We start from the raw sequence: 13,888 nt of genomic DNA on the forward strand, positions 1-13,888 counted from the left end.
TTTTATTTTAAGGCATTTTATTTAGATATGAGACAGTGTGACAGAGACTATGGCGTATGCTCATATTTCTGCATATGCGTCAAATATAACCCAGTGACTTTCATTGAGGTGCTTGGTCTTACCACATATCTGTTAATACCGACAATACTGAACACGATATTGCCTGCATTTACTTTGTCAGTCAATTTGCTTATTCATTTTAAAATAATTAGTAAGGCTTACAACACCCCCTCCTATGACAGTTACATGTTTATTACATAGCACCGTGGCAAGTCTAAGTATAATGAGCTCAATAACTAAAACAGATTTATTTTTTTAAATATACATTGAGTGCAGCACTATATTGCAGCCCTAAATGCATTATTTATGTAATATAATCTAAGCTGCTTTTACATTTGTAGTCTAGTGATGCTAAAGCAGAAAAAATTGCCTGCACTATTGATTATTAAAATGAGTAAAATGAGAGAGAATGGTCAGCAAGCATGCTTTAATTAAAGTGTGCAAATAGTCAGATTGCTAATCATATATGAAATACACGCTATAGAGTTTTAAATTAACCCTAGGGCACTTAAACCTAGGATGACCTTTTGTTATTTACAGGGAATATATTAACATATTACACAGTATATTTACTCTGATGCTAATGTGCATTTTTTTGAGTTACACTCGAATGAAGCAATGAAAATTAAATTAAGCGACCAAACGCTATCTATATACACTCAGCAAAACTACTTTTAAAATGTTATTTACATTTCTTAGTATTAATCAAATTACACCAAACTGCAATGTAAAAAACATAAACCAACTCAAACTTCAAATGAGCAATAATTTTGCTAACACTTCCACTAGCGACAATCAGTGATACAGAGAACACTTCCATTTGAAAGCTGTAAAAATAACAGGCTAAGAAGTAACTTTAAATCTTCTACTTTCACAGTGTGTATTACTTTTGAAAATCAATAAACAATTGAAATGGTAAAGTGTATTTCAAGGCACAACAGTTAAAAAAAAAAAAAACAGATCAGTAAATTTTAAAAAATAAAAATAGGAACGTTAAACTAACACCTCGGTATACTCTACACCTTTAAAGGTGTCTCGATGCACCATGTGACATGATGCCATACTTGGTATTGAAGTTTGTGGAGCATTTTAAATGATCACAGGACAAGCACTAATCAAGAGTGAACTATTCTGATTACTTGACCTTCACAGCGAAGTGGTTCATTTTACCAGAGTAAGAAATGTGCACGCATGTAAAGAAAACATTCTAAGACATACTGTATTAAGGGTAAAAATGAAGGGAAAACAATAAAGCCAAGATATTCCCCTATCTAGCAAACCATTTAAGTGGATTTTGGTGGAAATTTTCAACTGCATACTTAATAATAAGAACAGAATAGTTTTTAAATATAAAAGTAAATAATTTGCAACTATAATAAAAAAAACAAACCTAAATATATAAATGAAGCCTTATTGTAATGTTTCATATTCATTCTCCTCCTGTGTCATTGTCCGACTCCATTTCAGTCAATGTTGAGATATACCACTCTGCATTTTCTTCTTGTTGTTCTTGCATACCAACAAGTGAGGTCCCTTCGCTTTCTGGCTTTACCTTTGTGTTCATCGCTTCCTGCTGCTGACCCTGATGTTTGCGCTTAGTGTGTCGTCGTAGAGTGTTACGCTCGGCAAACCGCATATGGCATAACAGGCACTGGTAAGGCTTTTCACCTGTGTGTACCCGCTGGTGTCTTGTCAGCTCTGCGGCTTCTCGGAAACGCCGTGGGCAAAGCTGGCACTCGAAGTTCCGCTCTCCTGTATGGATATGCTTGTGCCGCTCCAGATGGCTGGAGCGTTTGAAAGCCTTGCCACACAGCTGGCATACGTGCGGCTTCTTCTGGGAGTGTGTGATGGAGTGGCGTTCAAGATCTGAGAGGTAGTAGAAAACCCGTGGGCAGTACTGGCAGTAAAGAATACGACGTGGGCCTAACGCCTGAGGATCCTGTTTTTTCAAATGGTTGGTGGAAAGTATTGGTGAGTCTGGGCGGGAAGGGGAAGTAGAGGACTGGAGTGGAAGGTCTTCAGTAGGGATTTCTAATAAAGAGTCTGTTCGGTCCACTGAGATAGACTCTGGCTCAGAGACTGGTGACACTTGTTCAGTGTCACAATGTTCCTCTAGTGCCTGAGTTGCTTCAGTGCAAGATGATGAGTTAAAGACTGCAGATTTGTCTATGCATTTAAGTCGTTTTTCATTTTTTTGTTCAGCCGATACAGCTAATCTTAACAGTGCTTCCTGGAAAGAAGTGGGCCTGTCAGAGCAGGTGTCAGTTTTGAGTTGTTTAGCCAAATTCGAAGAGGAAGTGCTAGAGGAAGCAATGGGTGAGGTAGGGGCAGCAGAATAGTTACAGGATTTATTTTGTCCTGAGAGATTCATAGCTGTTGTACAGGAGACAGGTTCTGGTTTAGGGCCTGGTGAACTCGGAGATGAAGGAAGTGCAGCAGATGATGGGGAGGAAACTGACAAAACATTTCCTGAAACTGTGGAAGATTGAATTCCAGAAGCCACTTCAGGAGATGAAAGAACAAGTAAGACAGGGGTAGACTGTGTGTTTGAGGCAAGCGCAAACGGTAGCGACAGAGCCATAAGTTCAGAATTAGCATTACTTGCTGAAGCTGTAAGTGTCTGCATGTGAGATGGTGGGAGTAGGAGAATGGGAGTGTTGGAATCAGTATTACTAGCCATAATCTGAATAGGAAGAGAAGGCAGGGTAGACATTGTGGGCAAGGCAGTTGGCCCAGTCTCAACGGATTCATTTGGAGAATTATTTTCCACTGCTATAGTAACTTGTAAGTTTTCTTTTGAAACACTAGGTAATGAGTCCGCCAAATTCAAATCTGGATAAAACAACTCGCACTCAGGGTCTCCGTCCTGGAAAGGCATCTCAGTGTCAGACTCTGCAGACCCCATCTCATCTGAAGTAGTGAATGGTATTTCAAAAAGTTCTATCTGGGGAACCTTTTGCCCATCTGGAGTAAGAGTATAGGGAATACCATGGTCATCTATAAGAAGTGTATCATTTGGATCAGGACACATAACTGACCCATATGTAGATGGTATGGCTACACGTGAAGCAGAAGGACACTGATCCCAATTTCCTAAGTAAAAGCTGTTCATATGATCATTTCCCAAGTCAGTCCAGTAGTCCAAATCTTCTTCTTCTACTTCTTGCACCACTTCTACATGCTGAGTATCACCCTTGATCTCATCAACCTCCATTATTAATGAAATCTGGTTTTCAGGATCTAGAACCCATTTACACTTTTCTTTATTATCCCTGACGTTCTTTTTTGGCAGGCTTAAATCCAGTACTGCATAGACCTCTTCCTGTCCCATGGCTTCTTTAACACTGGTAACAGCTTTAGGCATTGCTACATCAAATCCCTTTTGTTTTTCATAAAAGGGGACTGGAGCCGTACAGTTTGCAGTGTTGCACACTTGACGGTTTTCTGTCCGTTTTTTGTCCACACAGTCTCTGGTCTTTTCCAATGTCCCAGAGCAGGTAACCTTTGCAAAGTCCTGTATCTTCACCTCCTCTTTGGTTATGTGACTGAAAGTTTCATCATATTTTTTATTACTTGTATTCCTTAGTGGGGATTGTCGGTGATTACTGGATAAGCAGTTAGGATTAAAATATATTGCTTTGGTTATTGGTTCATTCATTTCTGACTAAATGGTGTTAGTCCTGAAGTCGGGTGTCAGTTGTGAAGCTATGCGTATATTGTCTGGTGTGGATTTAAGCATGGTGACACCATTTCTGACAAGTTGATTGAACGAGCAGAGTTTTTGTCTGAAACTGAATAACAGGCATGATGTGGTACTCCCTTCTGGCTTTGTCTTCACTGTCAGTACCACACTATTCTTCAGATACTCCTGAGATGGAAGTGCTATTTGGTTTTCAGGTTAAAATTCCATGAGCTCATCTAATATACAGCCTTATCCATAAAATGTACTTTCGATTGACTTGGATAGAGCTAACATCAGTCCCCTTCGATGGCTAAGGTCCTGAACAATATCCTCTGATTTTTGAAACAAGAATACGCTAACTTTGGTTGTTAGCTCACCAGAGAAGGAGTGATGACGTCACTTAATGCGTAATAGTCAGTTTATTACTACCTGAGACTGTACTGAAACTTTACTTTCAAATCCACTTGTAAAAAGCAAGCAAACAGAACCATTTTCTCCTCTTGTGGAGCCATTCATCTCCATCCTTGTCACTGCCACTGGGAAAGGTCATTAATCTGGAAAAGAACAAAAAAAAAATGTTCCATAATTTGGCAGAATTTATGGAAGAAATTTCAAAGGAATTTTTTTTTATTCAACTCTATATCTAAATATATCATATGAACAAAAAGCTGGCATCTTTAACAAAAACTGCTTCTACTCTTTACTTCAATTATAGTCTTCTTTAAACATTGGGAAAAATGTCTAAATAAAACGCAATGCATTTTTACATGACATACAGTGGTAAAGAGATAAGCAATGTGGCCTCACAACTCCAGAGTTGGGATTTGATTCGAGCCTGTGTGTGCATGGAGTTTGCATGTCCTCTTCGTGCTTCTTGGAGGAGAGGACATGGGGGGAGTATATAGTATGATAGTATACATCTGTACGCTGTGCATTTGTGCAGCTCTTTAATCGGGCAACCATGTGGCCACAGCACGATGCGTGAAATCATGCAGATACAATTCAAGAAGACGAAAGTGTGAGTTGTTGGTGCCAGATGGGCTGGTTCGAGTGTTTAAAAACTACTGATGTCCAGTGATGTCTTACACACCACAATCTCTAGAGTTTATGCAGAATGTTGTAAAAAAAGAAAAAACTAAATAATTAAGTGAGTCACAGTTGGACAAGGACCAGATTTGTTTAAGCTGCCAGTAAGGATACAGTAACTCATAATATCACCCTTGTACTGAGCAAAATCATTTGTGTTGTACACAACAAGAAAAACTTGATGTAGATGGCCTACAACAGCAGAGGACCACATCAGGCTTCTCTCCTGTCGGCCAAAAACAAGAGTCAGAGTCTATAGGGGCACAGACTCCAATAGGCTAGACAGTTGAACATTAGGGAAAAAATCCTGTTTTTCCATTATTCAACTGTCTATTTCGAATGGGTCTGTGATATTGTTATCTGTGGCCAGTTTAAGGTTTAATGCGGTCGGTGTTCTAAGATGCTTTTCTGCTCACCACAGTTGTAAAGACTTTCTGTCACCTCAGACCAGTTTGGTATTCTCCTCTGATCTCTCTCATCAACAAGGATTTTCAGTCTGCATACCCCCGCACCCATACTGAATGCTTTTTGTTTTTTTGCACCATTCTGTCTAAACTATAGAGACTGTTGTGAGTGAAAATCCCAGGAGCTCAGCAGTTTCTAAAATACTCCAGCCAGGCCATCTGTTACCAACAACCATGCCATGGTTAAAATTACTTAGATCACAGTTTTTCCCTATTCTGATGTTTGCTGTGAACATTACCCGAAGCTCTTGAACTGTATCCGTATGGTGTTTTGCTGCTGCCAAATGATTATTGTATAATAATGATGGTGTATTATTTGATACACTTATACTAATAAAGTGCAAGTGTTCCTAGTAAAGTGGACAGTCTGTATATATCTCTGCTTTTTTGTCCAGACAGAAATGCACTCCCTTCAATACAATTTGCATGCTGAAGTACCAACAGTACTGAAATCTGACAGGCAGAAATCTGTCTTATAGCAGAAAGTACTGGGCGTTCTCCAAAACTATTGTAACCTCTTGCCTACTTTTATACCATAGTACAGTTACATTCGCAAATCAGAAGGTATGCATTAATTTCCGATTACAGCACGGCTCTGACAGAAAATCTAACACTAACATTAATCATAGGGTTCTATTAACGCACAAGTTCTTATACAGTATCATTTCTCATAGCTTATTCACCTGGACTTGCATGGTGGACGCTCTTCATAATAATTCATTTAATTCAATAATTCATTTATGATTTTTTTTTCAATTTATTATTGCTTAACAAAGGAAATGTCTCTGCATTCATATAGTGACGTTTTGTGTTAGAAGAGAAATCATGTAAAAGTTAAGGAAGGAGTATCAGGTGTCAGCACTTTGTAACAGTTACAAAATTTCACGACACAGGAAAGTCTTCAGTGCAGAGAGCTTTGTGCTTTCTGGACTCTCAGTCTCATGACAACAGTTTTTTTTTTTGTCTTACGTTTAAATGTGATAAAATAAAGAGATTGATGAGCAAATCAATGTGCTATAACATATCATTGCACACCTATCATAATTCTGTATAATTTATATTTACATTTATATTATATTGAATATAATGTATATCATAGTCTTCAAGTCTTAGTTTTATTTTGTACATACTTATTCTTTTATTTGTTTTTTGTTTTTATTCCTAAAAATCTACACAGTCTGGAGTTTGTTGCAATTGCATTTCAGTACTGTTGTACAACCATGTATGTGACAAATTCAATTCTTGAGTCTTGAATCTTAAATCTATAAGCATAACACTCTCTGGGTATTAATTTGCTTCACACTGGCCATACCACAACAATCTGGATTATTTTTGTATAACAGCACAATCCTTTGTATATAGTTCCTTACATAAAACATGTGCATTACTGTACTCTACATCAGGTGTCTGTGCATAATCTCATATCTCATATGTCTCACATCTCACAATTATTCTTGTCTGGTTAAGTTTCCTTAGGCCAATATGTTAGCAACATAGCAGGTTGAGCATTTATAATTGTGTACCGGGTAATCATAGGTTTGCGCGGATCTGCGATTACACCAGCAAACCTATAGTTGGCGGTGGGGTTTCTGTGCCGCTGTGTTTTTTTTTTTTTTTGGTGTACTACAACTAATGGTGAAGGAAACTAAGCATATCCTGTTGGATTTGAAGCTTTGTATTTATTTATTTTTTATTAAATGTCATATCTCATACTAAGCGATAATCTTTTTTCCTTTTCTGTATCACACTCCAGTCCAGTAGATGGTGTTATTGCATAAACCGCCCATAAACTGAAAAATAGATGAAACAATATTTGGGAAAAATTGGAAGATGGAAGCAGTTTGCAATTTCTGCACAGATTATAGCATATGTTAAAGAATCTAAAAGAATTTAACACTTGAGTTGATCCTGAATCATCAATTCAGTTAACTGGATCCAACAAAAAAATATTCATTAAAATACAAAGCTCTATAGGATACATTAATAATAAACAATAATACATTTAATATGCATTAATAATAATAAAATAATTTTATGACATTTGATGTTATAAGAGTTTAAGTTTTTATTTTCATTCTTTCATTTTAAGTAACCGCTATATTCTTGTCGGACCACAACAAGGAGGGAATACACACCTACTGGAATGCTAAAACACATGTACAAATGATCATTTTCATCTAGTGGTGTCAATAAATATACTGGCATGTTCTTGGGAGATGAAAAGAAACCCGGGAACCCCCCAAAAACATTTAAAAACAAATTTTTTTTTTTAAAACACAGCAACTTCACACAAACAGTAAACCATGCTGAGAATAAAACCAGTGACCCCGGTGCTGAAAAGCGGCAAGGTTAACCATGGCATCACCATGACACCCAACTAATCCTCACATTGCACATAAGCTTTTACTTCAACACAACAAGATCAAAAAGTAAAAATTTTATTTAAAAAAATTACCTCTGACATCACTTCCTGCCATCTGATGCTGAGACCCCGAGATCTGTTGGTGTCAAGACCCATGAAGCTGACATCTCTGACATAAAACGTTCCTAGCAGCTTTCATGCTTCTGATATGCACCCTATTGAGGACATGGAAATGTGCATAACTTTAGGAAGTTTTGTTTTCCTTTGTTTCTCCACAAGAGAATGACATTTAAGTGTTTTAGTAAACATCTCAACTCGATTAGCATCTTTAAAAAATGTGAAGTCATGAAAAATTGAGGTTAAATGGTGCACTTTTTTGTGGTAAGTCCACAAGACTGCGCTTTAAACTGCCATGTGCCTTTCCAGTCAGCCAACATTTATAGTTCAGTTTAAACTTCTTAAGCTATTCTGCTGAAGATTGCACTGGAGAGTGGGCTGAGCGGTTCTCTCAGAATGATCTGTAACTATGGTGGGGTTTATTTGTAAATGATTAATAATTAATCTCTCGAGACTTTATAGGCTATTCTAAGGATATTTCTTGCACAGGATATAAAATACCTTCAGCAAACATAAATCTCTAAATATTAGGCCAGAGTAGACGCACAGACTGGCTTATTTTGAATTGTGTGAATAATCTTTAAGCCCCCCCCCCAACCACCACCAGTTCATCTGGTCCTTATTAGTCGAAAGTCATTTACGTCTTTTAATGATCTTAATAAACAAGGTGCACGCATCAGTGAACGCCCCCGTCTCAGGGTTTGACAAGAAGCGCAGACTCTGAGAAACGTCCTGCTGGAGGAAGCGACACGGGCACAGACGGACGCCATTACACGGAGTCGGAGGTCCGATTAAAAAAAAAAACAACCCTTTAGCCTACCATTCTTTGATGTTGTGACTCGATGTAGTTGCTCGAACCCGTGTCGTGAACGCGCTCAATTACGTTCCCGTAGAAAATCAGCTCATGCGAAGGCTAGCCGCGTTTCTGCGCTGCCGCACTGCGAGCACAGACTCCGAGCTCGGACCTGCGACCAGCCATTTTCTGCGTACCGAGGGTTCGAGCCGGTGACACCGTGCGCAAAACACAGCGCTCGCTTACAAACCATATTTCAAACTTTCTTTAAGGTAAGCCCATATGCACAACGCTATGACTGAAGCGACGCGCTCTTTATACCCCCGCGCTACTCGCGCCCTGAACTGACACTTCCTTTTTAAACTGAAATATTCAATATGAAACTGTTTCTCACCCCACGAGTCAGCTCGCGCAGGCACTGGCTAACCCGACCCTCGCGCACTTCCGGAACACCAAATATGAATGAATGAGTGGGCGGGGACAGTGAAAGCTAGGGGCGGGGCTTGCTGTGGTGTCGCAGTTTAGTGCGTCAGACACGACAGTTCAGACAGGATCATAATAAAGTTTAAAACAGCTTTGCATTTTAAATGATGACAAATTTCATAAACATAAGAAGACACACGTATAATTTATGCAAGAAGGCAGGAGTGAAAATAGGATTTTTACAGAGATATTCTGGACTGACTCATAACATAAGCCAAAATTAGCCTAAACTCGATCTGATTAGGGTAGTTTAGTAGTTAAAACTCAGAACATTTTAGCCATTATTGGTTTTGCTGTTTTTCTTTTAATAAACATATATAGGGCTCAGGGTTGTGCAGTATAAAGTGTTATATCCTTTTTTTTCAGCTCAAAATAGACAATATGATGAACTGAATTTTAGTTGATTTTAACCAACTCCCCAACATGACTGAGCAAAAAAAATTATTTGGGTCACATGGGCTCAGAAATAGCACAGATACAAATGATTTTGTGTTTTTATCATTGTTTTTAGTTTTCTATGACCAAAAAACAATAAAAATGAGCTCATTTTGAGAGTTCCACATTATTAATTTTTTTGCGGTGGCGTTCCCATTTTGTGGTAGTGTTAAAATTTACCCTTTATAAAAGTAATGATAACTTTTGTCATACCTGACATATCCAAAAACCCAAATACACATTTTAAAGTGTGAAGCCTCACCGTTAACAATGTCCTGAAATGCCCCAGAAAGGCTTCTATATAAGCACAAAAAAAATTCTTTAATTGTCATTCACCTATGATGAGTTGCCAGTATGTATCTGCTTTTAGGGCTTCAAGGGTTAATGACACTCACAGATTACATGGGCCCTGAATTGCATTTATAAAACAGCACATTTCAACGTTTGCTGTTCATCTTTATATGTCAGCTTTTTGCCAAAATTTTCTCTTTTTTTCTTCATCAATGAACCATGCATTGGGCTTTTCATTAACACATTGTCTATACCGCTTTATCCTGCATACAGACTCGGGGGGCCTGGAGTCTATCCCAGGAGACTTGGGGAATGAGGCGGGGTACACCCTGGATGGTGTGCCAATTTAGTTCACACATTTACATGTCGGCAATTTGCGAACAACACCAAATTACCTAATTTGCATTTCTCTGGAGTGTGGGAAGAAACCAGAGTACCCAGAGGAAACCCACCAAGCAAAGGGAGTACATGCAAATTCCACCCACACAGCACCAAGGCAGGAATCAACCCCCGACCCTGGAGGTGCAAGGCAGTATTGCTAATCACTAATCCACAATGCCAACCACTGTGGTTCTGAGATGTGTATTTACCCATTATTTTGTAGAATTCCATCGTACCATATCCTCTGCTTTGTTCCTTGGCTCCAGGCTGCTGGGCCCTGCACAGAATAAGAGATGTAGAAAAATGGATGGATGGATGTTCTGCGGCACCCATAAAGTCATATTATATGTGTTATGTGGTTATTAGGAAGAGAAAGTCAGCTTGTCATGTTACTGAAACACAGGAACGAACAAAATCCTTTGCTCGGAAGATTCCCTAGCAGAAACTTACTGATTGTTAAACAGCAATGACACCAGAGACCCCTTTTAATAAATGTTAAATCAACTAATCAAAGCTTCAACATATCGATTTTTTACCCTGAATGAGTTGTTACTATAGAAATGGAAATATTAGAACAAGTGAATTTTACGTATTTAGGGTTTTTTCTGTTACAGTTCGCACCTTTCTCAGAGTCATGCTGTTAGAAAAATAAATAAACATCTTCTAAATAGTCACGTGAGAATTTAACAGTGTTGTGGTATAATCAGTAGTAACAAATATAATAAAAAATGACCCTGTTACTGTGAAGCATTCAAAAAAAAAATTTCTTAAACAAACCAAAGCAACTTATGAGCAATTTAGCCTCTGACAAACTTTGCTCAATACACTGCATCCTTCCCCTAAATATTAATCAACTTTGTTCCAGTTGGCCTGCTGTTTTATTTCACTCCAGATATGTAGTTTTGCAATCCCACAAAATCTCAGAAACATAAATACATTTCTTATAGCTTTTAATGACTGATAAAGGAAAAAAAGTCTCTGGAATCTGGGAAAAGAATCTGACAAAAGTGGGGGGGAAATTACACAAGAAACTAATAGTTCCAGTTTTTCTTAGGAAAGCCATCTTGAAACTGTTTGGTACAGAAAAACACAATTGTAATCAAGCAAAGGTAGAGGTCAATTTCATTACTGGGGTAGTGGTAACTCCAAGGGGTAAGGCTCTGGGTTACTGATCAGAGGTCTGTGGTTTAAGCCTAGCTCCAGTGGTTCTAGCTCCACCATGCTGTCATTGTTGGGCCCTTAAGCAAGGCCCTTACCCTGTCTGCTCCAGTTGTACAGAGGCCAAATGCCAAAATATGTATGATTGTTCCAATATTTATGTATTTAACAATATGTAACCACCACATGAATTATGCTTATTTTTTGTGGGTAAGTTGACCTTTGCATGGAATTGCCCTATAACAGATCTGCAAACTTTACTACATTTCGCCCTTTACTGGTTGCATTATAATCTCTAATTCCTTTCAGTATGAAATAACGGAAAAAAGTTTTACAGAATGCAAGGTCTTAATTGACTACTAAGTATGAAAGTGCAATTTCTGATGTAAAAGGGTGTCAAAATATTTTGTCCAAATTGCTGTGTTTATATTAGTGTAAATTAAGTGTTTTGTTTAAAAAAAAAAAAAAATTATAACTCCACCTCCCACAGTTTTGTCGCGATAAATAAATCAGGCTGCAGCTTTGTTTGTGCTTATATACAGTAGGTATGCAGTTTGGTAAGTTTTGCATTGACTCAAACAGAACATAGTGGCATCAAATTAAAAATGTGTTGAGTTTTGGTGCATACAAAACCTCTTCTCTACCAGTTTTTTGTTTCCCTTCACTACATGACGAGAGCTCTCTATTATCGTATAGTTATGCACTGTATGAAGTCAGTTTATGCATTAATCAACGCTGTGTCTGTCATTTGTCCCCTACATTACAGTAATAGTGGTCAGAACCAGACAAAACAAATGTAACAGCTTGCCACACAGCATGCGCATCTCATCTCTCTTGCACACAAATAGCTTGTGCATATTTTAAGTTTTGTAGCATTATTTCACTGCTTCACCACACTATAGTATCCCACATTGTTTTGTTAAGTATACAACAAGGTGCTCAAATAACATAATGTCCCGTTTTACTGAACGTATCACAGATGTTAAGTGGTGCATACCTGTCATTTTATACATCTGGAGTGACTGCAATAGCAATAACAGGGTGTAAACATTATTTTCCTGACTTCAACATTCTCCACCAAACATGGCAGTCACTATGTTGCATAGGGAGTATCTTCACTTCACTGATCAGAGGACAGAAAGAAGACTTTCGAGCTTTTGCCCAAAGATCTAGCAGTTTTGTGTTGTGCTTTGCTTAAATAGTGGAAGTTTATGGCCAGGTTATACGTATATATTTATTTGGTCATCTTCTATATGTTTTATCCTATACAGGGTCACAGGAATTTTAAAGCCTATCCCAGGAAACCTCAGGCACGGGGCGAGGTAAACCCTGGACAGGTTGTCAATCCATCACTGGGCACACATGAACACACCACACACTCACATACACACTACAGGCAATTTGGGAACTCCAACTAGCCTATTTTGAATCCACTGTGCCACCTAAAGGTTATGTAGCAGTTTTCAAATTAAACGTTTGTTCTAAACAATCTTGTGTGCCAGGGAATAATAACTTATCAAAATGAGTAAAAGTTTTAAAAATCCCATTTTGCTGTCAAACTAGTCATTTTTTTTTCTACAATCAACAGGACAATGCACTGTGTGAACTGAAAAACCCAGTTCAATTGTTTTAGTGTTTAAATTATCATCTATTATCTACGATCAGCAAACTGTGTGTCTCTATAACCCAATTTGCTGATGTTTAAGTACATTTTTATAAGTTTAAGTTCACGTCACATCATGAGACCCCAATGTCCTCATATACTGTAACATCACCACATTTCCTCCAAACTCCATGTATACTCCATGTATCCTTGTAAGATTCTTACATCAACACATGAGACATTTTATCCCCTTTAAAAACACTGATCAAGTTTAGTAGATAGAGTATCTAGTGCTAATAAACAGAAACAGTGAGGAGAAATCACAAGGCACATGGCATTAGAGTTCGAGTCTAAAAAGTGTCTATTCAAAGTCAGATGAACAGGTGTTTGGGTGTCGCTCACAGATAAAAGCAGTTAAGTAATAAATATATACTGAATATAATTAAAAGTTTAAAAAGGGCCGGAAAGTCAAAAAAGTATCAAGAGCACCTTGTGTGCAGGGATTTTGCTCCACAAATCCTGAATCAGCACATGCAAAACGCAGTACCTAGTTTCATTCTCAGATGACTTTTATGTAAGGTTTGAGACTGTTAGAAAGAAAGAAAACATGCAGGGGGAAAGAAATGACAAAAACCTCAATGCACCACTATCCTCATGCAGTCTCGCACTGATTTACCCCCCACACTGAAATAAAGTCATATTTCTAGCTATAACTTAAGGTCTTCTTACCCTTACCGTAGATATGGTAAGCTTGGGATAAATATTTTTCATTTACAAAATATTTGTTTGAAGCACTTTCGGTTCATTTTGTAATTGTTTGATCCGGCATTATGTGCTATTCAGTTTCTAACCAAAAGTTTACACAAAACAATTGTTTTCACTATCATGCAAGGGAAAGTCTTTGACTACAATACGAAGGAAATTAAATAATGAAAATATTAAAAGAACATTCTTATGAGAAGAAAAGGAGTGC

The 13,888-nt window shown here is 37.9% G+C and overlaps 1 protein-coding gene across 2 annotated transcripts; it reads right to left on the reverse strand.

Moving 5' to 3' along the window:
* On the reverse strand, positions 1–9,043 carry LOC128519725 (zinc finger protein 236). 2 transcript variants are annotated; one of them, XM_053493551.1, is made up of 3 exons: positions 8,959–9,043; positions 7,748–7,869; positions 1–4,296 (listed from the first exon to the last, which is right to left on the reverse strand). In XM_053493551.1, the coding sequence occupies exon 3, from the start codon at positions 3,716–3,718 to the stop codon at positions 1,490–1,492; it is 2,229 nt and encodes a 742-aa protein (XP_053349526.1). In that variant the 5' UTR covers positions 3,719–4,296; positions 7,748–7,869; positions 8,959–9,043; the 3' UTR covers positions 1–1,489. The 2 variants fall into 2 exon arrangements, with proteins under 2 accessions (XP_053349526.1, XP_053349525.1); XM_053493550.1 differs by lacking the exon at positions 8,959–9,043 and adding an exon at positions 8,592–8,946.
* Between the last annotated feature and the right edge of the window lie 4,845 nt (positions 9,044–13,888).

Source organism: Clarias gariepinus, chromosome 4 (assembly GCF_024256425.1).
Source record: "Clarias gariepinus isolate MV-2021 ecotype Netherlands chromosome 4, CGAR_prim_01v2, whole genome shotgun sequence".
Lineage (NCBI taxonomy): Eukaryota > Metazoa > Chordata > Actinopteri > Siluriformes > Clariidae > Clarias > Clarias gariepinus.

What these genes read in the sequence shown, in the direction of transcription:
- LOC128519725 (XM_053493551.1), bottom strand. Translation starts at nt 3,718, where the DNA reads ATGAATGAACCAATAACCAAAGCAATATATTTTAATCCTAACTGCTTA.